General features: G+C 40.0%; 2 protein-coding genes across 3 annotated transcripts in view; both read right to left on the reverse strand.

Moving 5' to 3' along the window:
• IFTAP (intraflagellar transport associated protein) overlaps positions 1 to 26,717 on the reverse strand; it is a 526,063-nt gene that overhangs the window by 380,465 nt on the left and 118,881 nt on the right. The window lies entirely within an intron of this gene.
• Positions 1 to 26,717, reverse strand: part of LDLRAD3 (low density lipoprotein receptor class A domain containing 3) — a 128,148-nt gene that overhangs the window by 56,800 nt on the left and 44,631 nt on the right. Inside the window, exons 2-5 of one of the 2 annotated variants that reach the window (XM_063437614.1) lie at positions 21,885 to 22,031; positions 14,792 to 14,833; positions 9,785 to 9,910; positions 8,916 to 9,050 (exon numbers count right to left, since the gene is read on the reverse strand). In XM_063437614.1, the coding sequence (XP_063293684.1) occupies positions 8,916 to 9,050; positions 9,785 to 9,910; positions 14,792 to 14,833; positions 21,885 to 22,031 (450 nt within the window). The remainder of the gene's footprint in view (positions 1 to 8,915; positions 9,051 to 9,784; positions 9,911 to 14,791; positions 14,834 to 21,884; positions 22,032 to 26,717) is intronic. The other variant, XM_063437615.1, reaches the window with a different exon arrangement.

The following is a 26,717-nucleotide window of genomic DNA, read 5'->3' on the forward strand; positions in this document are numbered from 1 at the left end:
GATTACAAAATATATAGTTTGTAAACAGAGAAAGTCAAGTCACAAAATGTTACTGGACATTGTGGAGAATTGACAAGTGAACTGCAAATGTTAGGTGAGAAATTAAAACGATTTGTAAAACTCTGTATCTCAGATTTTGTGGAGTGAAATTTAAAGGGACACTATAGTCATCAGAACAACTACAGCCTATTGTATTTGTTCTGGCGAGTGTTATCAGTCCTTCAGGCATTTTGCAGTAAACACAGTTTTTTCAGCCTAGGGATAACTCCACTGGCCACTCCTCAGATAGCTAATAGATGTGCTTCCTGTGGCAGTGCTGCAAAGTGTTCAGCACGGAGATTCAGTGTCTCCACCCTCTGCATGGAGACACAGAACCTTCCTCATAGAGATGCATTGTTTCAATGCATCTCTATGAGAAGATGCTGATTGGCCAGGACTATGTTTGGCTTGTGCTGGCTCTGCCCCTGATGTGCCTCCTTCACAGTCTCAACCAATCCTATGCTTTCCTATGGGAAAGCCTTGTGATTGGCTCAGATTACAGCTTCTGATTATGTCAGCCAAGCAGGCAGATCAGGAGCAGAGCCAGCAGCTGCAGACTGGAATAATAGTAAGGGGTACATTTAAGGGGGCAAGGGAGGACCAGGGGGCCTATATGGTGTTTTTAACACTGTTTGTGTTCCTAACCCTATAGTGTTTCTTTAAAGTAAAATTTTCACAATTTTTGATTTACTGTGAAAGTACCAAAGGTTGCCATTTGGAAAAATTGAGCATTTACTAATCAATGTTCCATTTAATTTTTAGATTTGTAAAAATAAAATTTTAATTGGTCTTTACTACTTATTCTAGGAGTATATTCTCTTTGTCCACAACGTAGGTTTAATTATCATCCATCAAGCTGTTAGCAATATCAATCTAACTTACTCTGCTTTATTTTACTAGGGATAGAAAGAGGGCCAGTAAACAACACAAACTAAAAGCCATTTGGATAAAAAAAGAAATTACTTGGTTAATGCAATCACAATCATTTATCGACAAACCGCTAAAATGGCTGTTGCTATTGTTTGCGCTTACCGTTTCGATGCTACAAATTTCAATGTTTAACGACGGGCAATTAGCAGACGCAGAATCTTTTTACATCTCCCATGGTGATAAATAGGAGAAGCTAACCGCTAAGTAGCACCCGATTTACCGGATATCCGGCAAAACGGAACACTTGTCACGATCTGACTAAAATTTACACCGGCTTCTTTTAGGAATAAAGAGGATATGAAAACTTAATGAATGCAAACTCTCAATACAACCTATATAAAAATGCATTCTATATATCAGCACATTTAAGCACTGAGTCTATTTAAAAGCATTGTATGTAGCTTTCAGTACATACCTGTAAAATCTGGCAATTTAGGTTAGGGTATTAGCAATTTGCTCTCACGATCACAGGTGAAGTGTGCATGCACTCAGTGTACCTTAGCTGGTGGAGTTCCATTGGCAACTGTGATAGCCAGTATAGGCTGGTTAACCCTGCAATAAAAACATTACTGTATCTGCAGAACGGCAATGTTTTAAGCTGCCGGGTCAAAGTGTGGTGGGATGGGGTCACTTCATTGAGATGAAGTAGTTTGGGTGCCAAGTCCCACATCCCCCGGGGTGCTTGTCATTAAATAGTAGCCATTGAAGGAACACTATTCCCACCCATTGCAATGGCTGCTATTTAATGACAAGCATGGAAACAACCCGTACTGCTCCTCTGTGCAGCTGTAAACCCTCCCTTCAATCAAGAAAGCAATATTATAGAAAATCTATCATTTGGTTTAATTCTATTTACATTCAAATGCAGATTTAAGCACTTTTAACATGTTTTTTCATGTGTGTGTCAATTTGCATATTATACTAACATTTTGATTGGCGTATTTTTAGATTTCAAGATTCTATAATATAATTTGATAATTCTATATCTTAAAGTTAGGGACTCCTTAAAGGCAAATGCTACCCAGAATGTAATTTTACCACCTGTCAACTCACAGATGTTCCCAAACCAGGGCTGAGTCACACATCAATCAGTATTTCACTCACATATGAAAATGGAACTCCAAAATGACAAAATTCCCTTTCAAGAAACAGAAACCCAACCATATACAAAATTGCAACTGTGACACACTCTTTAACCACCACCAACTCATAGTTTTTAAGTCACCATGGGGTTCATACATCTAACTATAATTGTAGAGAACAGACAAGTGAATTGTTAAGTCAAAATAACCGGACTGGTCGCACTGACCCCAACAAAAAAAATTAGGTCCATATACAACTAGATTATTATTGTTACTGCAATTATAATTATTGTTATTACTATTATTTATAAAGTAACAACATATTCCACAGAGCTGTACAAAGGGTTCAACAACAATGCGCACATGGTTTCCTGTAAATCATTGTCTATAGATGATATAATACGTCATAGTTACTGCACAGGACAGGGTTATATCAGTCCCAGAAGAATGCTCAAGATGTCAAAGCTATTGTGACCCTTGGATACATATACAATGAAACTGCCAAACTGGGCTTTATTGCATAGTTATATAAAAAACTATTTATTCTTCCATCCCCAGACACCCAGCTATGTCTCTAACCTACATCATACGATGGCGAAGAATCCATCTTATAAAACATTTACTGAAAGTATCTATACATTTTATGGCTCTTATAGATGCAAATGTTTTTTGTTTTTTTTTAAATACATTTTAACATTTAGAAAAATGAATGTATCTTTTATGATATTATGATATATGTGTTTTGTATGTCCAACTCTCGGTGGCGTTCCTCCATCTCATTACATGATCTTTCTCTGTTTGCTTTTTGAAGCGTTATAGACAGTCCCTGACAAGGAAGTCCACGGCTACTGCCCAGAATTCTAAACACCTCAATAAACCACTGTTACCCCCTACTTACCACCTATAAAGAGAGCTTCTTATCTTGGTCTGTGAAAGAATCCGATGAAACAGAATTGTGATCCTTTTAAGTTCTCACTGAGACTCCAAGAATGAGTGAGAAAGGGGAACTCCCTGAGGAATTAAAGTCCTTGCAAGGAACGGTATCAAAGTATCGATAGAAAGAGGAAGAAGGATAATGTCTAAGGCACCTTCAGCTATACAGATGCTATGAGATCTAATCCATTTGGAGGGATGCGCAGTCCATCTCTCTGTTCTACAATGTGATCTCAATATATTCCGCATTTAGAGGATGTAAAATGGAGAATAACAAAGTTGGGTAAAGCACTATAAAACGTGCAGTTAGGAATAAAAAAAAAAAAAGAGAGAGAAGAAACAATCTCAAACAATCACAGACACAGCTTCTACGCAAATTGCATTGACATACTCTGAAAATCTGTCTCATCACAAACTGATACTCACAGAAGAAAAACTACCACAACAAGAGGACATAGTCTTAAATTAGAGGGACAAAGGTTTAAAAATAATATCAGGAAGTATTACTTTACTGAGAGGGTAGTGGATGCATGGAATAGTCTTCCAGCTGAAGTGGTAGAGGTTAACACAGTAAAGGAGTTTAAGCATGCGTGGGATAGGCATAAGGCTATCCTAACTATAGGCCAGGGACTAATGGAAGTATTTAGAAAATTGGGCAGACTAGATGGGCTGAAAGGTTCTTATCTGCTGTCACATTCCATGTTTCTATGTTTCTATGTTTCTATGACTGCAGCTGTGGATTCTGGGTAATAACTTGTTTTAGCACATGCAGGTATATGCACAATGCTTCTGTTGCATATAATGATTCTGATGTAATGACCTGTGTTATTAAATAGTCACACATGAAAATGCATTTACGGCAGCTAGGGATTCTGGGTAGCGGTCTGTCTTACTGCCTACACAGCATTTTGGGTTTTTTTTAGCAGGGGATTCTGGGTAATGGTCTATATATTCCAGTCTACACAGAGCTTCTACAATGTGACTAGATACTAGATACTGGGTAATGGTCTGTCTTACAACCTACACAATGATTTTATTGCAACTAGTGTTTCTGGTTAAAAGCCAGAGTTAAATCATAATTGTATATGATGTGACTATTCCGCTGAAATTAAAGATTTGTGAAAATGCACATTTTATCATAGTCCCCTCTCCCTCCTTAGAATCCCGCACAATGTAGTTATAGTACCCAGTTAACTTTCTCTGCCATAATATTATAAAGTCCATGCTTACATACTTTTTTGCAAATCTGTTGGCACAGCTAGTTTTATTGTGGACTCTACATACCTTTGCTTGCTTTTGTCATACACTCAGGGTATTATTTTGTGCTTTATTTGCTAAATTGTTTTATATATTTGCTCTTGGTCCTACATCCAGTTTCCTTCTGATTTGCTTATTTTTTTTTTTTTAAGGCTATTTTTTATTGAAATGTAGCAAGGGATTCTGGGTAAAATACTACTTTCTTTTAATTAGTAATCTCTTCAGACAGGATACACGACTCCCTGGAGATTGCTCTCACGTTTCCCACAATCAATAAAAGAAACACTGGAGCCGCATTGGATATGTAGAGTAATGCTTTATTCACTTAATCACTAGGATCAATCCGCAGAAAAGGGTTTTATTAAACACACGGAGGCTCCTATCATGCATATCTTTTTCTTTATTACTCTCAGCAGCAAAGATAGAGAAATATAAATATATCAAAATGAAAGAAAAAACTGCATAGGCACACAGGCAACCAATCACAAAACAGAGGAAGTGACTATAAAAGGCCTGTGTCTCCCACAATCCCCCTCTTTCTTTGCTGCTCTCAGACCAGATAAGTACTCATTTGTTCACTCTATGTCTAATGTATAATTTATTGAATTTCTCTGATTGTGTATTATATTATATGTTTTCTGGGGCTTTTGCTTACCTTTGCCCCATCCTGTGCCTGCGTGGTGTGTCCTGCTGGTTTTTCTCCCCTGCCGGCCGGTCAGTTTTTTCCCCGCCGTTCTCGTCCCTCTCCTACCCTCTCCTCTTCTCGTTTGGTGGCCTCCTGGTGGGTGGCCATGTGGGTTGCGGCCATGTGGGTCCGAACATGCTAAGCTCCTTACTCCCTATACGGGATTTCCACGAACTTTAGACTCCACTCCTCCCTATCACGAGGGAGAATATATTATGCCCCTGCCACCCCATGGTAACTCGTCAGGCGGCACCCTTCTGGTGGATACCCAATGTCCCCCTCCTCCTCATGGACGGGTGGTGGGCAGGTTTGGCCCAGTTTCTTCTAAGGATGCTGCCCTCATGATTTCTCCGAGCGGTGCGGAGCTACCGTCTAGTGTTTTTTCTGTCTTAACCTGTTAAGCACTTTTGGTCCCATGGCACTTGCCTGTCATGGGGACGGGTATCGTGATTCTCCATGGAGATCCACGGCCTGCTCGCCTTAGGGAAGATTCGGGAGTTACCCTGTGGTTACCGAACTTCAGATCAGCCTAGTCTTGGTACCTAAACGGTGGGGTGGGGTTCGCCCAGCACTGCTTCCCCGACCTCTCTTTGTTTTTCCTCTGGTACCAACACTTCCATTGACGAGCATCCATTGCCTCCGGGATCATTTCTGGGAGTCGGATTGGTTGGCCAATCTAGAATTGACGGAATATCTTGTTTTGGTTACTATGAACTCTGAATACGGTTTTTTTTTTCCCCGTTTTGCCCGGCGACAGGAAACGTTCAAGGTTTTTTCTAGGGCTACTGTTAGGTCTCTCTTCGGCTTCTGGGTGTCTCACCAGGAGGTACTGGGGGTACCCGTCTACATGTCTATCTAGACAACGTCCTGGTTATATCCCTGTCCAGGTACCATTTACGGTTGCGTGTCAACTATCCAATCACGGTGCTTCAGAGTTTCCATTTATTACTGAGCAGTTGGGGGTCAGTTTTCTGTAGCCCTCACAGTTGGTGGAGTTTTTCTTAGGTTTCACGGTGGAGCTCTATCAGACTGTTCCTCTGGCTCCAAGATGTAAACCATTATGAAGTTAGTCATGTAGAATTTTAGTACGGGGGACCTGGTGATCAGGTATTTAGTAAGGGTACCAGACCTGCCAATGGCTCCCATCCAGGCTACGTCTCCAGGACCACCTCACTTTCTACCCCTTCAAGTCAGAAGGATTCCTGTCTCTGTCCGGTCACTCTTATGTGGCAGGGCGGAAGTTGGACGACGGGTCCAAAAGCTATCTGATCCAAAGGCTTGGCTCTTTGGTAGACCTGGATCAGCGAGACCCTCTGTGAGTCGTGAATCATTTTTCTTCCAGAGACAAGTGGTCCTAGCTCGAGAAGATGTTGCACATTGAATGTTGTAAATCTTGGCGGGTACATTTTGCTTTTCGCGGTGTTGCCCCGGTCGCACATACGGCTGCGTTATGCTCTGAGTGATCTATATGTCAGCGATGGGTTCCATCGACCTGATATGGGGCACATAAGCGCACACGTGGCTTATCGTAGCATACAGCTTCTGGTGATTTTGCCTTCACAGAGTTTCGGTGACAGCGGAACACATTCCGGGCCTGGACACTTCTGGGGCCGTTTGGAATTCGTGATTGTTCAAGAGTTTATGGTGACTGGCGCGTACACGCTTCGGCATTTTTTCACCATTTGTAACGGTCGTGGCAGCGGTTCGAGATGGATCCATTGGCATCTTGCCTTTTCACCTAGTTGCCAAGGTTTTTACGTCTGGAGGTTGATACCCAGCGACTGTGACGATTGGCGTGTTCGTTCAGGATTGACCGGATATTTGGATGTATTCCTTCCCTCCATTCGATTTGGTTGCTCGCGGGATCTTGCACTTGGCCCAGCACTAAGTTGCGTTGGTGTTGATTGCTACTCTGCGAAGGTCGCATCCCTGGTTCCCTCGCTTACTGTGAATGGCGATTATTTGCCCAGGTTTGATCCTAAGCGTTCGGAACCCTACTAGACCGAATGGGTACTCACTTCGTGGACCAAGACCTCCTACATCGGATGACATGACTCCTTTCGGGGCGCTTGGATTACCTTGGACATTCTGCGATCAACTCCCCGTCTCCTCTGTAACACATGGATGCCGGGTGCTCAACCGGCCTTCGGTCCCCATGACAAGTGTGGTACGGTTGATGCGTGGGACTAACACTGGTGTCCGTCTCTAACCCTGGATCTGGGATTTTTTCCTAGTCGGTCGACAACCTTCGTAGATCATCCATGCAGAGGATTCACCTTACTAGGTCACCTGGAGCTTGAATTTTTACTCTACGTTCAAGAAGTTCTTGACGCTATGGATGGTGGGGTGTCGGAAAACTTACCTGGAGGTTACGCAGCAACTACGTTCTCCGGACCGTGCACTTTGTTTTTTCCTTTCAACGCTCCCCATCTACTGGTGTCCATTCATACATTGGCGAGATGGGTTTCATGACTACTATATTGGCTGTTGTCGACATGCCGTTTGTTGCATCCCACTTGGTACACGGGAGTTTGACATCCAAGGCATCGGAGGGCGGTTGTCGTTTGGAGGATACATTCCGGGCTGTTGTCCAGTGGCGAGTGTTGAGTTTCGTGACTCTCTATTCCAGGCCGATTGATCGCATTGCATCTCAAACGGTGGCTCAGCTTTGAACTTGCATAATAGGAGCCTCCGTGTCTTTAATAAAATTCTCAGATTTTACTATTAACATGATGTAAAGTCATGATTTTATTAAAGACACGGAGGCGAGTATTATTCCCGCCCACCCTCTCGGTGTTGGGTTTGGGACGAGATGCTGTTGGACTTTCAGGTATGTGGCAATCCAGTTTGTTTGTTGTATGCATTTATTGTGTATATTTACTGAAGAAGTTTCAATTTTCCATGGTTTGGTTCTAATGGTAATTTTCTCTATTATAGGTTTGAGTTCCTAGATTGCTCCTGACGAATTTATTTGGTGAGTTTCAGTTTGGAGTTTGGATTTTACCATATTTCTCTCTCTTTTGTAGCTTGAAGTTCGGTTTGTTGCCGTCTCCTGTTCTTACCGGTGTGTGACGGTGGTTCCTGTTTTTCCTGGTCTTCGGTTCGCAAGAAAGAGGGGGATTGTGGGAGACACAGGCCTTTTATAGTCACTTCCTCTGTTTTGTGATTGGTTGCCTGTGTGCCTATGCAGTTTTTTCTTTCATTTTGATATATTTATATTTCTCTATCTTTGCTGCTGAGAGTAATAAAGAAAGAGATATGCATGATACTCGCCTCCGTGTCTTTAATAAAATCATGACTTTACATCATGTTAATAGTAAAATCTGGGAATTTCAGCTTCCAAATTTCACGCTTTTGTGCGATATACTAATAACACTTCTTTTACTGGCATTGAACACAACACCGGCTCGAAGTAATTAATTATAAAAAATGACATTCTTTCATGTACCCAAATGTGGTTAAAACAAAATCGCTCCATTCTTACATCCTTATACAGCATAAAGTGTATCTGATGCAGAGAGTGTGTATCCTTTTTTTTACAAGAGAGCTGAGTTTTACCCAGCAATAAAATGGGCTGTGTAGGTATTGCAAGGGTCCATTGCAGCTACGAAGTCTAGGAAATCCTTGCCTTAATCATTTAATATACAAAACTTCCAGTACAGCAATGTATTCTGGGTATTATCGGTCTCCCCTTTAACTACAGCCTACAGCATGTGCATTGCAGCCAAGGATTCTGGGTAATACCTTATTCTATAATCACGTTCCACATGCTCTTATTGCAGCATGGGATTTTGGGTAATACCTGCGTATCCATTATCATAGCCTATAGGACTTCAACCTCAGTTGAGGATATTGAACAATACCCACCTTGCGCTATAGATGCAGAACCCGACCCCCAACCATGGTATACAAGGCTATAGAATACTTTAACAAAGGCAATTGCACATGGAATCTCTGTAGGAATGTCATTAGAGAGTCTCCATTTGTACCTTGTGAGGTTGGGCAGTGCTCCTCGTCACTGTTGTCCTTGCAGTTGTTTTCGCCGTTGCACACAAAGCTCTTGTGGATGCACAGGTTGTTCTTGCAGTGGAATCGAGACGTTGAACAGAGCAGAGGGTGAGCGGCTGGAATAAGGAGCAGGCATGGGTCAGGTTGTTATAAACACCAAATATATGGAAGATAATCTTTCTTACTAACTGGCTACTGAACAACAAACGCCACAAAACTCACTGTCAGAAGGTGAATGAATGGATGCTATGAAAGGAAGTAACTTATCTGAGATACAGATCACCTGTGTATGATCAAATTCTATCCCTTGTTCAGTTGTCCACTCTCTTCCCTGTCCTGTTCTTATCTCTATTTTATTTTTTCTTGTTTGCAGTGATTCAGAGCCCCTATTTCTGCTATGTCTAGCCAGAAACAGCTGTCAGATATCTCACTTAGGGGGCACTCCTAAGTAACATTGCACCCCACAGCCCTTCATCATTGACACCTTGTAGCCAGGAGGGGGAGCCAAGATAAAGATTTCTATGCCATAAGCACATCATTGCAAAATTTCACATAATCACACCTAATTAACCTCCAGAAAGGGGGTGCAGAGTCACCAAGCCACAACATTTACATGCAAGTTAGCATTTCTTTCATAATGTCATAACACAACATTGTCATAATGTGTGATTTAGACAGAGAGACCCCATCTATCACCTTGTTACCACTTCTCCTGAGAAGCCATCCCATGCACAGGCTGTACCCTTCCTACAAAACTGCAAAATGTTAATGCTTCCAGCTTCATGGAGTTTATAAAGTTATTGATCGTGTTTCTGACATGGGACACGTTAAAGGTTCTACAGGTACTCACTGCAGTTTTCCTCATCACTCCCATCCGGACAGTCTTCAAAGCCGTTGCACTGGTAGCGTCCAATGATGCAGTAGTTACCAGTGGCACACGGGAAGAATGTGGGGCCACACCTGGATTTGGCCTTAGCTGCAGGGGACAAAAAGATAATAAAACATTTAAGAGAAGAGCAAGGGGTTAACAGAAAGCTATACAAGATCTATAGTATGGAACTCGGCTAATTAGCAAGAATTATAAGAAAACATCAAATTACCCCCGTGGAGGAAATCTATGGAGGCTGATGACTTGGAGCATAAGGAAAGCAATTCTGAATTTATGGTGACTTCTAAGAAATTGTAATATAGAAATGGAAGTACTGGGCAAGGTAAAACGGGTCTATTTGTGGGTTATAGGGATAAGGTAGATGGGGGAGGGGGGGGGAGCTATAGAAGACATATGACTCAATAGGGGATATAGGGAAAGTACTAAGGTTCAATACAGAAAGGTAATATGTAGCAGTATGGAGCTATAACGTACGGCACCATGCACCAGAAGGGGGTATAAAGGATGACAACTATAGGGAAAGGTACTATAATGAGAAGGTGATGTATGATAGAGTGATATTGATAATTACTGGAGTGTACTTATGCAGGGATTGTTAATATAATTATTGAATGGGGGCCCATCAGTTCTCTGGAATTAGGCCATTAAATTAAAAAACAAAAAGCATAATTTGCATCATTAGATGCTCTATTTTCTTCCAAATTTATGTTAAATATTTCGAAAATGAACACAATTCAGTTTAGACAAGGCAAAGCCAGGGTAAACAATGCAAATTAAGAGGAAACATGGAAACAATGTTTTATATCTCCTCTCCACTGTATGCTCTCTCTATGCTGACTGCCAGGTGCAAAGGACAGAGCTTATAACAGTGATTGACAGGGAGCTAAGATGTAACCCAGGATAAAGAGGTTGCAGGATAAAGAGGTGTGCATTTATACATTTCATTTTATTTTTCACACCCTACACATATATATTTGTTAAATGTAGTAATAAGTACACATTATATTAAAAACCTGAACTGTCTGAACTAATAGGAAGATGAGTTCTGAGGAAAGCATGTAATCACAGAAAAAGTACATCATAGGACAATATGTATATAAAGAATAGGTATCTTTTATTCTGTATATACATATTGTCCTATGATGGCATTTTCTACGTGCTCTAAATATTGTGAGTGTTCCAAGTTATTTTTTACTTTTTATTCTGTATATACATATTGTCCTATGATGGCATTTTCTACGTGCTCTAACTATTGTGAGTGTTCCAAGTTATTTTTTTACTTTTTATTCTGTATATACATATTGTCCTATGATGGCATTTTCCACGTGCTCTAAATATTGTGAGTGTTCCAAGTTATTTTTTACTTTTTATTCTGTGTTTTTTAACTGCACTGGGTTTTACTTCCTACATTTTATTGGACTTCTAGCGCCACCTTTTTCTTCTTTTGTTTTTTTGTAAATTTAATGTGCTATCCTGGGAAGAAGCTAGCCCAAGCATATAATTCCCAAAGGGACCACCTGACATTAAAGGAATACTATAGGCACCCCGACCCTTTTAGCTCAATGAAGTGGTCTTGGTGCTAGGTCCATCTAGGGTTAACCCTGCAGCTGTAAACATAGCAGTTCATAGCAGTTTACATACGGGTTAATCCAGCCTCTAGTGGCTGTCTCATTGACAGCCGCTAGAGGCGCTTCTGCGCTTCTCACTGTAATTTTCACAGTGAGAAAACGCTGTCGTCCATAGGAAAGCACTGAGAAATGCTTTCCTATGGACTGATTGAATGCGCGTGCGCCTCTTGCACATTCGGCGGATGACGTCGGAAGAGGGAGGAGAGTGCCCAGCGCCAAGGGAACACAGCGCTGGAGAAAGGTAAGTGTTTAACCCCTTAACCCCTCGTGAGCCCGGTGGGAGGGGGACCCTGAGGGTGGGGGGACCTATTAACACTATAGTGCCAGGAAAACGAGTTTGTTTTCCTGGCACTATAGTGGTCCTTGAGAAAAATAACAAAGATTTTCATCCTATTTCATTTTCTAAAGCAAAACCTGTGTCAGCATTAAAGGGGCACCATCATCTCCCCGTCCCTCTCTAAAATGAGTATTTCATTCCACTGTGTTGGAATTACAATTAAATTCCAAACCAGTCAAAAAATATACTTTGTCTCAGTATTTTTTCTATGCTTGACAAAGCGATAATGTAACGTGACAGCGAGCATGGTATCGCCAACAGGAGACAGGTTCAAGGTGAGTATAACTCCCCTTCCCCTGCATCCTTGGGCCACTGGAAACCCAGCGGCAATGTCACTGTTTGGGTTCTTTGCAAATTACGCAAAAAACCCACTCGGTGACAGAGCCACTTTAAGAAAATTCCCTGAGGTTCTTTACAATAGTGGGATCCAGCAAACTCAACGGTAAACAAAGGAGGCTGTTTACTAAACACTGCAAATGTAGTGAAATATTTTTTTTTTTCCAAATGTAAGCGGATTCGGATAAAATTTTCTTTAAATAAATTATAGTTACCTGTTGGTTATTTTGCAATTTTTTTTTTTTTTTTTATCACTACAATTTACAATTTGGCTTCATCCCCTTTCATTCCTTGATAGTCTAGATTCGAATAAAGGTCTCATAATGAAGGTGCAAACACATTTTTTTAACAACACACCCTATGTCTGTGTGAAACACGTACAAGAGCCTAAAGAACATTTACCATATCCTGTGATATACAAGAAAGAAGATCTATTTTGGTAGTAAATACAAATGCAAATGAGCATGCTAGGTTAGATCCCAGAGTGTTCATGCGCAGTTGACCTCCCTTGTAGTCCATACCCAGTCCACTCAGCACAACCTGGTGAAACTCCAAAAAAAAACCACTACTTAATACTCTGTTATTAACTCCAATCTCTCCGGCCCTCCTCAACAATGCATATGTAAATATACTGTATGTATATTTTTATAGATCCGCAAATCATATGCTAAACACTCTCCATGGGAAAAAAATGCGAGAGTCAGCATTAGCTGAAAAACATGGGCATTAATAATATGTCACTTGCTTCATAGAGCTGACAATAAATCTTTCTCCTGGCTTACTTTATTCTACAACAAACACAAGCAGGTCATTTGAAGGTATTTAGCCTGATGTTGTTTTGAATACCTCGATCGAAGAGCTGCACATCTCTAAAGACGACCCATGGATTGAGCTGAGCAAATAATAACACTAAGCAGGACCTATCCACATGGGTTGCAGGAGAAAGCAGTGACACACAGCGAATCCACATTAATAAAACCTTGAAGAACAAAAGCACTTTGTTTCAGCGACAGATGTCATTTACACAGAGATGCTGCCTTTTCTGAAAGTCTTGCCAGTGGCATTTGGAAACATTTCAATATTCATCTCTTTTTGTCACATAATATTATAGAGAAAATACGATCTTTCTTTTGTGTCATGGAGTAGGGGGGGAAATCTTAAAATGAAACAATTAGCATTGGATGGGATTTCTTACTAATTTTCAACCTTTTGAGGATGCGAAAAGGAGATGAGGGTTTGGAGTGAGTCACAAAAAGGCCAAGATTGCTTTTCAAAGACAGCCAAATCCAGCTAGCTGTGAGCCATAAAAGGATGGATTCCCACTGGCTGTGCAGATAAAAAGAGCCGAGTGTGACTGCCAAAAACATCCTGCCTTTTTTTTTTTTCCCCCCACATACAATTCATACCTGCCGACAAGCTTGGATTATCATACAGAGTCATGAAATTCCTCCTTCAAGGCCTCTCTTTCCGACAGGGACTTTGCTACTGACAGTCTAATACAACAACACAATATCTATTCACCAATAATAATAATTGTCTCAAACTGTCGTACTGTAAATATGGCTTGCTGCTGTCTGCTCCAATGCACGGTTAGGGTACAGAACTCCCAGGTGTCTCAGGCCCAGTAGGACAGTCATGATTTCACTTTCACTTGCCCTCCCACTTTCTTTAAGTTTGTAAGCTCATTTAGCTAGGACCCTCTCACCCTACTGTTCCTGTATTTTAAATGTGTTTTGGTAGAGTTAATTGTTCATCTTGTTTAACCTATTTTAGAACGCTGTGAAATATGTGGGTGCTATATAAATAAGTGTAATTTCATTCCTCCAGTGTCCGGAAAAAATGCACGGAGTGCGCACACGCCATTTAATGTGCTAGCACTGCTCGCAGTTACACAAGACATTTCGGCCGTTACGAAAGCGATTCTGCAGTGCCCTGCAGTCTTGGTATGGTATGTGCCCCTGGCATGCTGCCACTTGAGCTCCTCCGTGCTTTCCACTGTTGACAGATGAGGGGTTATTGAAGAAAAAGTAACTCTGGACAAAAGTGCTCAGAAGTGGAGCAGTCACCGTGGAAACCAATGGAATGTAACTACTTATTGCTTCCAAATGTCAACATTCAAAAATCTGCACAATAAGTTCTATGACCGTTTGTTCTTAAAACTCACATACAGTTATTAAACAGTCTCCACCCAGGTGCCTCTCAAGCGATTATATATGAATACCAAAAAATTAGAGCATTCATATGTCTTGCTTTAATAAAACTATATATATAGTCAATACATTGTTAAACAAAGATCTGCACACCAGTCAAGCCATAAGAGAGACTTGCTTTTCCCACAGAGAAGCAAGTCTCATGGCTTGACTGGTGTGCAGATCTTTGTTTAACATTGTATTGACTATCCACAGACTTCAGGTGGAAGGGGTTTTCAATCACAATTTTTCCCCACCATAACTTTCTTGTTTTTTTTCTTATATATGAATATGTATATAAGTATTATTCGTTTGGAGGGATGGGGTTATAATCAAGAGTTACACACAAATCACAAGGTGACCAGAACAGTGTTTTTATATAGGTTTTTTTAAAAATCTGTATTTTTTTACATATAAGATATTATAAATATATGAAGTAATTTATGTCTAACGTCTAGGAGTGTGAGGAGTTAGTTACCTTTGAGCCATGATTCCAATCTTCGGCTATGTCCGCTTTTCACTGACCCAGATAATGACAAAGGAGAGGAGAGAGAAGAATAGGGAGTAAGGATGCATTATCACTTACAACTATCAATTACAGCTTGTGTTTCAAACAAACAAAGCACAAAGTGTATCAGGAGTGCAGTGTCTGCGCATGTTTACAGCGGAAGATGTGTTTAGGCCTATCCGCAGACCAGCATCAGGAATGCAGACAGAGTTGATAAATGCATGGCCATTAGTGATATTGGCATATAATCCTGAAATAAATCAGAATTTTCATTAAACAGACATTTATATCCTGCCGACAGGGAGACAGAGTAACGGAGGCCGAATATGTGAAATAGATGGAAAGGTTTTTTGACACAGGGTATAACGTCAGGTATGGAATGAGCTGCAAACTATTTAATGCAAGGAGTGAGCAATGAGCATGAGATAACATTTAGCAAGGGCTGCACTGGGCATTTTCATAATGTAAGCCCACGGATGTCTGTGCAATATGTAGGAGAAAGATGGATAGAGTGCATAATGCGTAAAGGTTAGTGAATAGGTTTGTTCTTCATGAACCAAGCAGCAGTTTCACACAATTTATATGATAATGAAGCCAAACTGATGACACAGATATGGTCTGCAAAGATCAATCCATTGTTGCATTTTTATCATAAAATATTGAGTGAACTAAGATTGTAGTTCTGCAACTGACCAGCAGAGGCAGCAAAAGTACGTCACTGCAAATTCTAAACTGGGGAAATTGCATTAGTCTGAGAGCTAAACTCGAGGAGTTTGAAATCGAACAGATCTAATAAGAATATTTTTCATATTCCGCTACATAATACTGATATCTTAAATGACGCTTTGCTTAAAAACGACCTTTCAGAAAAAAAACCAAAAAAACTGCAGGAGATTAATTTGCAAAGGATAAAACTATCCGGAAGAAGAACAGATTGATCTTCAAAGAATAAATATTCTCTGCACTAAATAGATTCAATACCTTCAAAGTACTTCAAGAACAATCTGCAAATCACTATTACTGTCAAGCCTAAGGCATTCCAAGTTAATGGCGCTGCCCAAACAAAGTGGCAACGAATGTGAGAATAGTTTGTAGGTCTCGGTTATTATTTTAGTTATAATTACATTTCAATTCAAATGCATGCTTAAAGGGACTGTCTGCTGTTGCCCGTATTCAGCCCAATTTACTGCACATTTCTTTGCTGGAATAAGGGTTGCAGAATAGCAATTTATTTGGTACAGAGGAAACATTTTGTTGGTTCCACGATGCCCTACTTTAGAACATATGCCCAATAATTATTAATAAATCATAACTGTAAATATTACACAACTGTGCCGTCAAGCACAACATGCTTATTGAAAACCCATAAAAATACAGACACAAAATAAATTAAGCTTTTGGAGCTTCATGACTTCATCCCCTTTCATTCCTTGATAGTCTAGATTCGAATAAAGGTCTCATAATGAAGGTGCAAACACATTTTTTTAACAACACACCCTATGTCTGTGTGAAACACGTACAAGAGCCTAATGGACATTTACCATATCCTGTGATATACAAGAAAGAAGATCCATTGTGGTAGTAAATACAAATGCAAATGAGCATGCTAGGTTAGTACCTAAGTGACGTTACAATTCTACATTCAAGATAAATCAGTTATTGATACACTAACATTTGGAAGCTGCTTTTTAATCTTATATAAAGGTAAAGGATCAGCCTTAAAGAGTCACACTTAAGCATCAAAGACGGCACTCACCCACTAGCCTTGCTGAACTGATAGCAGCCACTATATAGCTGCCAATGGTGTACTGTACAGTTCCACTACTCCTGTGATGATTATGGTTGGTGGATGAACTACTTAGACTACATAGGCCAGAATGAGAGCCTCCAGGCTGGTGAAGACTCTTTCTAGACAGTAGTCAGCGAGTGTGGTAGCATTACCTGCAAAGGGCATTCAAATGTGGTTAATTTTTCAAGAGTTTCTCCAACCACCATAACCACTTCTGCTTTTTGAAGTGGTAGGAGTCTTGATGCGCAGTGTCAATTCTGTGTATAAAAAACGTCTTTCGTCAGCACGCACTGCATGCTGCCAACAGACGTGAAAATATTCCCCTTGCAGATGCTCTAGCTAGCTTTCCTCACTCCCTATGGGTGCTCACAACCACTTCCCTCCATTTCTTTAATTTAATTTCTTTTTTAAGTTATCAAAATTCCTAAACTCCTTCCCCTCGCCGGCACTGATATGGCACACATTAGAAGTCTGTGACTGAACCTTGCAAGTGCTGCATGTCCTGATGGGCATGGAAGTAAAACCTTTATTTTTAAAGATTTAAAAGAGGGGTCCAGTGGTGCCTTATAGTACATGTTTAATCAATGACACACATTTTCTTATAAGGGTTAAATGAACCCTTTAAAGAAAATGTAGACATCACGTTGCCTTTCACACAATGTGCGATTTTGGGAATCTACACAACAAGTCTCTCTTTCAATACTCAAGAGCAGTCAACATAATTTTGTAAGCATTAAAATCATCAATTGCCAAATCTTGGAAGTCCACAACACCGCCAGCAATCTTGCAAGTCCTGTCTTCTTTCAGGGAAATCAGACGTGAAACAAGCACAAACACTAAAAATACATATAATGCATTGTGGAATCTAATTAAGTGGTGTGGAATCTCTCATGGAACCACATGATCAGTTAAGCAATGCAGAGGTGCGAGTGAGTGTTTCTCCCTTGACCTATCGCAATTAAAAATGACTGCTGTTAAATGTCCATAGCTGTACAATGTATTGGGCGAAATGCTCGAGCCATTGCTATACCTGAACATTTGTTACATTTTTGTTACTCTTTTTCTTTTATTTTGTTAACTTTGGTCACAATGTATCAATCAATCAGATGACCATGTTGTACTGTGACATTTTCCTTTAATAAACAAAATGCCAAAAAAATGGGGCTTCATTTCATGTCTATTTTCCATTTACGAAGTTCATGTGCTTTCTATAAATTAGCCATACATCATACAAAAGGACACAAACAGCCTCTCTTTTTGCTATCACATTGAGAGAGAGAATGTAAGATAGACATTCTCATTCACAATCATCTATAGGGGATTTTATCGTTTGTCCCTCTAACTGTTACAGGACTGTATCTCCCATCATTCTTTGACCACCAGAAACTGGTCAATAAAGCCACACAACAGCTATAGTCCAAGGTCAGGCTCCTCAGCTAAATTATCACTATATTGATCTTAAAAGAAAGAGGACATTGATCACTAAGGTAACTGTAAAAATAATGTAAAACCTTTGCAGTTTTGGATTGCTAAGTAATACAACACAGCATGCAAGTTAAAAATGACCTGCTGTTTGGAGAAACTCAAAGGGCTACTTAAAGGAAAGCAAAGCCAACACCAAAACGACTACAGTTAATAATAGGGTAATTGCGCAGAGACTCTAAGGGTACAGTTCTTACCATTTTGTCAAACTATTTCTGACCAATTTGACAAAGAGCACAGCTCACCCAGGATCAACACCTAGCTCTCTGCTGTTCCAAATTTGCGCTGTCCATCCTGATTTAGATGGTGATCACAAGCTGCGAAATTGCTTGACCAAGCTAACCACAGCGCTAACAACTTTTCAAAGCAAATAAATCTGAACAGATCTAAGATACAGATAATTTTGTGAAACTTTCATATTATACTGAAGCAGCACTCTCACGCATGCACAAGAGTACAGAAGTGATGTTGGCTCCTGGTGGCAGAAGACAACCCGCCCGAGGAAGATGATGGCGCCCATGAGGGACAGCTTCAGGTAAGTGGAACTCACCTTTCCCTGCCCCATGGCCACCAGACCCCCTGCGGCGATGTCAACATCAGGGAATTTTGCAAATTCTACAAAGTCTCCAGATAGTGATAGTGCACTATACCGCTTTAGAGGGGCTCTGGATGCTGAAATTTTTTTTTTTATGTTTATAATTGGTTTTGGGAAAAAAAAGATAGACTGCAGCAAAAAAAGACTCACTGCACCACAACCAGTACAGTAAGCTGTGGAAATATGAGGCTTAGAGTATCCCTCTAAGCAAATAGTTTCTTAAGTCTAGTACAAAGGCAGGTAAGGCATCTTTATTTGTTGTCACTTTATGTACTCTAACCACATGGGAGGCAATGAAGCCTGGCATTTAATATATGCATAATGCTCATTATTAAAGTAATGATACTCAGGGTGCATTTCATATTAAAACAAAAATATAGAAATATGATTACGGTTTGAAAAGAGCATGGGAATACATTAATAGAGCAGCAAATACTTAATGGTGGCCATTCGTCAATAATTATTTTTTGCAATGTCACTGTGAATCAATGTGCTTAATGTGCATTTATCATCTCAAATATTTTATGTATACCTCCTGCTAGCAAAATGCTTGACTAGATGTAGCTGCTATAACATGTATTTATATGTTTGCATATCATGGGTGGGGAGGCTGTGCTTTATATATGGATACTGCAATGCACTCTGGGATAGCACCTTTTTTTAAATTAATTTTTTTGAGCACAAAAAAATATATATTTGGTCTGCTTCACCTTAATCCGTAACTTGTGTTCATAAATTTTTAACACAGCGAAATAAAAAGAAATTACACATTCCTTTAAATAATACATGTATTATTTAGATGTAACAGTATCTGCATCCTGCGTGTCTGATGTAACCTGTTTCTCGATTGTGATGTCTTACTGTGCACATCTAGTTTATTCCAAACTCTGATGTTATCTTCCTGCTACCCAGCTCATTAACTAAGTATCCCGGGTGCTGTTTAACGAGGCCCACACTGACCTGACACAACAGATGCTTGCAGCCTACGGAGACTCATGTGAATGCAGTTTGAAAACATAAAAACCAACATGACATGAAGAATGTATATCACAGAGCAGAGAAACAAGTATACTATTAATAAGGATGATTTCTAAGCTTGGGCATGATATGTAGAAAATGTATGTTTGAGACGAAACTGATGAGAATTGATAGATCTGTGTCACAATTTCAAACACAGATGAAACAGAAGAACAAATTAGCGTATTCCCTAAACCCTGAATTGTAGGGAATCGACGAGGGGATGTATCATTTTAGGACACAATATCCAAGCAGGATAAATCGATAAAATTGGATATTTTTTTTCCCAATATGATAATTAAAGCCTAAATTCCTAAACAACTTGTCAATTATCTACAACTCCATGTTTATATAACCCTGGAAGTCTATTTGTTTCATAGACACAAGATTAGTTACATGGTATTATGAGATAAACAGAATTTTGGGGCATCATATAAGCAGACGTCTAGATCATGAATGCTAGAATATAATATTGTGTGTTAATTATTAACTCATTGGATTAATTATTAAAGGGACACTATAGTCACCAGAACTATTTTAGCTTAATGAAGCAGTTTTTATCTTTAGATCATGCCTCTGAAGTTTCACTGTTCAATTTTCTGGCACTTAGGAATTGAATCACCTTTGTTTCTGTTTATGCAGCCCTAGCCCCACCTCTCCTGACTATGACTGACACAGCCTGCATGAAACAAATGATTATTTTTCAATCAGATGTAACTTACTTATCTTCTGCTCTGTAAATTGAACTTTAATTACATACAGGAGGCTCCTGGAAGGTCTAGCAAACTATCAACAGTGTAGGAGAAAATACATTCTAAATTAGACTTTGCAGTAAAGGAATTGTAAACATTAGTTCTCACTTTACAGGAAGTGTTTAGGAAGGCTGTGTAAGTCACATGCAGGGAGGTGTGACTACGGCTTCATAAACATAAAATGCTGGCTTAAGGTTTTTAAAGTAAAACCAAAATATAAAGGGACACTATAGTCACCAGAACAACTAAAGCTTATTGTATTTGTTCTGTTGAGTAGAATCATTACCTTGAGGCTTTTTGCTGTAAACACTGTCTTTCCAGATAAAATGCAGTGCTTACATTACAGCCTAGGGATACCTCCACTGGCCACTCATCAGATGGCTGCTAGAGGTGCTTCCTGGGGCAGAGCTGCACAGTGCGCAGTACGGCCATTCAGTGTCTCCACTCTTTGCATGGAGACACAGAACTTTCCTTATAGAGATGCATTGATTCAATTATTCTCTATAAGGAGATGCTGATTGGCCAGGGCTGTGTTTGACTTTCCCTTAATCTGCCTCCTTGACGGTCTCAGCCAATCCTATGGAAAAGCAAGCAAGTAGATCAGGGGCAGAGGCAGCAGCTGCAGACTTGAATACAAGTAAGCTTTTACTATATTTAGGAAGGCAAGGGGGAGGTCAGGGGGGAAGGCAAGGGGGAGGTCAGGGGGGTTTAGATGGTGCTTTTTAGCATTAATGGTCAGGAATACATATTTGTGTTCCTGACCCTATAGTGTTCCTTTAATGCAAAAGAACTGTGGATCAAAGGTGTTATAATGCCTAGTGAGACCATTTAAACAGTTAGATGTTTGTAGAGCGTGCTTTTTGGGTGTCAGATGAGCCCTGCTTGAAAACATTTGAAAAAAACTGCATCCAAAGACTCACTGCACCATAACTACAATAATCAGTATTATGATGCTTAGAGTGACCCTTCAAGTCTTGCTATACCTTTTAATTTAAGTATCTAACATTGTGAACTATGTTGCTGTGTTATAAATACATAAAATAGGAGCATTTTAGCACGAATAGGTATGTAAGAGTTGTATTGTTTATTGGTTTCCCAACTGAAATAGCTTGCAATAACTACTGATACTTTATTATGCAATAACTTCTTCCTAACCTGCCTTTCACTTTTAGTGATACCCTAAATGACTGATGTCTGAGCTGGGCATTCTAAATGTTCTCATGATGCCCTGCTAAGTCACACTTTGGAAACTTAGCAGGGCATCATGGGAAAGGCACTAAAGAGCTGCCCTAAATTATCAAAAGATAGTACAGGATGTAAACTGTGTAACCCTCGTGCCCCTGGGTGTTTTTTGGGGTTCGGTTAGTTGTCCATTTCGACTCTGTGGAAAAGATAACCTTGTATTAAAGTCAGTTTAGGGGTACTTACGACATTCTTTTTCGTCGCTCTTATCAAAGCAGTCTGGTGAGCCATCGCACTGCCAGGAGCCAGGGATACACCATCCATCCCTGCAGCGAAAATTCCCAGGAATGTTACACTCGGTCGTGACATTGTTCCCTGGCAGGAATTGTCCCTCTGCATCAAAATAAATAACAAAACTATAAATAAAAAAAGAAAATGTATGAAGGTGCACATTGTTCTTTATTTTATGCTATGCAATTACTCATCAAACACGTACTTCATGAAGACATTTTTTTAATGAAAGCTTTGGCAAGTATTGGTGAAAACTCATAACGTAGCTCAATAAACTTTGCAAAAACATATGAAAAATGTTTGCGGAGGTCATAACAGGTGCTGAGATCTTACGTGTAGACTTGTCAGACTGTGTGCTAAAACCACGACTAGCATCCCATGGTTTGCCTGTGTCTGCTCCATTAACAGAAATCCCACCACTGTGAAGGTAATTCTCTGATAGAACAGTTTCTGCATTTTAAACCGGTAGATGCTCACCATCACGTCCCACGGGCACTGAACTCCTTGTTACAATGTTTTCTAAAACATATTCAGATGCAAAGCCTACGAATCTTCTCATTGCTGTTAGTGACCCTGGGTCGGCTCTGGTGGAATGGGATTTGCTACAGAACATTTCACATATTCCATCCTTGCTCGTGGTAATCTTTTCTTCTAAGCAAGCAATAAATTGCCCAAGCTATAGAGCTGCTCAAAAATACATAAAGTCTTCAAAAGTCAATTTCTTGCGAAAAAAGCCCAACGGAGCTTTTGTTTAATGAGATCGCTGGCAAGGTTTTTGTGGGACTACAGCAGGGCAAAAAACCAAGAGGGTGATGAACAAATACCCAAAGTATCAGGGAGGCTTTTCTTCAGCACAACTTAGAGATTTTACTTGTACACAGGCTTAGCAAGACACTATTGTAAGTTAGAATTATAGTTTAAAGGAACACTTCAAATCACTAAAGCACTTCGGCTTGCTGAGCATGTCCTCTCTTATTTCATAAAAGTTCTGGTTTGCACAAAAATCTACACTTTTATAAATTATATAAGTTGCACCCTCATGGCTGTTACTAGCTTTGAGGGCTTGCAATTTATTGGGGGAGCTCAGCAATTGCAGCACATGCACCATTGGACCCAATGCTTTTCTATGAAAAACCCCAAATAATTATTGGTTATTGGTTTATTATACTAACGCTAATCTATTAGGGTGAGTTATGTCTTGCAAATATTGACTTGACAGAGAAAAAAATATTTCTTAGTACAAAAGTGGACAATATTAATTTGCTCAACTCAGATATGAATTATTTTCATATGAACAGTACAGTTGGGGATAAAACTAAAATAAAATGAAATCATATTCTGTGCTAAAATTCTGTAACCTGCCAACTGTGTTTGGGGCAGCAAATGGTTCCTTTGAAAATAGACTGACAGAGGCGGAACTACCACTGGTGCAGCAGCACTGCCTGCTCCAGGGCCCAAACACCCAGGGGGCCCAAAGAGTTTTCAGGGGCACTGCAATGCTGGGAGTCAATGCTGAGAGGAAGTGACAGCTTGTCACTTCCTCCCAGATAACGCAGGAGGAAAAGGCAGAGAAGCTAGCTTTTCAGCAGGAGGAAAAGGCAGTCCAGCTAGTCAGTTGGACCCCAGGAAAGACACCCAAAAGGTAGGAAACAGAAGGGTGGCTTAACATTTGTACATTTTGCATATGTGTCTGTGTATTTATATGTGTTTCAGTGTGTGTATCTGTGTGTCTGTATCTATCTGCTTGTGTGTTCATCTATGTGTCTGTATGCGCAACTGTGTGTCAATGTGTGCCCATGTGTATCTGTATGTGTGTCAGTGTTTGTATCTGTATCAGCATCATTGTGTGTATCTGTATGTGTGTCAATGTGTGTGTCTGTGTATCTGCATGTGTGTATGTATGAGTGTCAGTGTGTGTATCTGTACATCTGCACGTGTGTCTGTGTGTATCTGTGTGTCTATGTATCCGGATGTGTGTCAGTTGGTGTATATGTGTATGATTGTGTGTGTGTGGCAGTGTATATGTATATGATCATACATCTCAGCACTGAAACTCCAACACTACGCACAAATACACCTCTGCATTCAAACATCAACACTACATACAGACACACCCCTACATTCAAAGATAAACACTACACACAAGTAAATTACTCAAATTATTCAAGTGGCAACAATACATAAAAAAAACACAACACTACACACAAACATACCCCTACATTCAGACACACATACTCCACACAAACACATGCTTACATTCAAACATACAAACACTGCTCAGTGCTAAATACAACCATGCATGGATGGTCAAATGGTAGATCCACAGCTGAAAAACCTTTGTGGGAGTTGTATGACAGACAGGGATCTACCTTTTTTCAATCCTTGCGATAGGGGGGGCCCAAAACAAATTCTTGCACCAGGGCCCTCATATGTCATGTCACCAATAAGGAATTTGAAGATACAGTATTCATATTTAAAATGGTTTAGTGAAATGAAGCGTGAATGACAGAATTTGTCAGGCAATTTGCATCTACTTTGAAGACTGCCTGAAGGAAAGGGTGGGAACAAAATGAAAACGCTCACAGTAACTTAAATATTTTATTAAGTGTGGGGTTCAGGGAGCTGTGACACTTTATTACCTGCGCATTTCTTTCAGCCTGAATATTTTTATTTCAGTACTTACTTATCAAAATAGTTGCTACTAGAAGGTCAGTAATACAAGCAATCGGTCAAATACGAATAAAATTAAAAAAATTCTAAACACAAATGTACTGCATTGTAAGCAATAAATCAGAAACGTTATTCGTGCTACATTTATCCCCTAACCGTGGGATTCTACTCTCACTGGTTTTGGTTTTGATTGGCAGACAGGATCTTTTTTGTTATGTTTTTACGGCTTGTTTGCATTTTGAATGCAATATTTATATAACACTTCATAACATGTGGTGTCAACTAATATATTGAGTGTCCCTTTGTTAATTTTTAGAATTAATGTCTTTCCCCATAGGGAAAGCATTGGTTTAGCTGAAATCGGGATGGAGAAGGGACGGGGCGGGGCTAAACGCTGGCTTGGCCAATCAGTACCTCCTCATAGAGATGCACTGAATCAATGCATCTCTATGAGGAAAGTTCAACGTCTCCATGCAGAGCGTGGAGACGATGAATGGCTGCCCCAGTAAGCAACTGAGGAGTGGCCACTGGAGGTGTTCCTAGGGGGCAATGCAAACACTACCTTTCATCTGAATATGTTGTGTTTGCATGAAAATGCCTGCAGGAAATGATTATACTCACCAGAACAACTACATTAACCTGGTGACTATAGTGTCCCTTTAAAATTCAATTTACTTTGCTTTCATTAACACCACCATATGTGGCTTCTGGGGTTCTTTATTTCCTTTAAATTGCTTGAAAACTCTGAGACAGGTTGGATTAATATAGTTTGCTTTAGGTTATGTATGTACCATAGAACGTACATCGTGCATAAAGAGGGTGAACTCAAAGGAGCAGCTTGTTGGCCGGCACTTCCTAGAGGCTATTATAAAAGGAGCCCTCCGGGCTCCGGCCAAAAGACATCTCTTGACCAGAGAAAACAAAGCTTTGGAAAACCTGAGCTTTTCATCTTCTTAACAAGAAACCAGTTGGCTGATATCCAGAGGTAGGGTTTAGTAAAATCAATAAAATTAGATTTTTAATTTTTAATCCCATGTAATGATACCTTCAATTACGCAATGCATTGCGGCCTCTAGACACTGAAATTTGATCTTAGAGGGCACACTCCAAAATCAAAGCTAAATGCTGTGAATGAACGATACAAAATCTCCTTCCAGGGACTTGGAATTCCATGTTCCGTTACCAGGCATGAAGCCAAGCTCACATTGATTCTTTCACAAGCATCTCACAATTCACAAAGAACCTCAAAGCTGCAGGTCACCCACCACCTACCTGGTCTTAATGAGGGCAAGGGGTCGGAGGCACTCAGAAACAGAGAGGGGGAGCTTTAGATTGAGTTTATGAAACCACAGAGACAAAACTGTTTGAAAACAGATTTAAAGAACGTAATATCAAGAACAAGAAATACAATGCAAAATAAAAACAGGACTAATGGTTTCTGAACGCCTTACATCTGTCTTTTTATTTTGTCGATCTAATTAGATTGTGCATGGCCAAATCTATTTAAATATCTGTATCAACAAGTTGTATCATTTCCTGAACACTCATCACAAACAAGTGAATTATTTCATCCTGCATTCTCCCAGAATAATCCCCTAGAACCCAGTACAGAATCCCACCACCCTTCTGTCCTCAATATAACATGATAATAACATTGCTTTATGAATACAGAAGAGAAACATTTTTTGCAAGTTTGCAACTAATTCCTGGGGTTATTTATGTTTTACCCAACACAACTTGTATTATTGACCTCTGATGGATGGGAATGGAACCAGTGACACTGAGGTTGCAATAGGTAACGGAGATATATCAGCTCAGACATTAATCCCTTAAGGACACATGACGGAAATAATCCATCATGATTCCCTTTTATTTCAGAAGTTGTGTCCTTAAGGAGTTAATCACTGAAATATTCTACCAGCTGAAACAATATGATCATATCATATACTGTGGTGGAATCTCGGTAAAAATAAATTTAGTAGGCCGAGATTACCACGTGGCATGTGTACGTGCATATGCTGACGTATCGATCAGTTGGTTGCACGAGGCAAGATACGATCAGTAGTGTACGGAGCATGTGCAAGAATACAGGATATAGTATTCCCCCTCCTCCATTGT

The sequence above is a fragment of the Pelobates fuscus genome, chromosome 12 (genome assembly GCF_036172605.1).
Source record: "Pelobates fuscus isolate aPelFus1 chromosome 12, aPelFus1.pri, whole genome shotgun sequence".
NCBI classification, from domain to species: domain Eukaryota; kingdom Metazoa; phylum Chordata; class Amphibia; order Anura; family Pelobatidae; genus Pelobates; species Pelobates fuscus.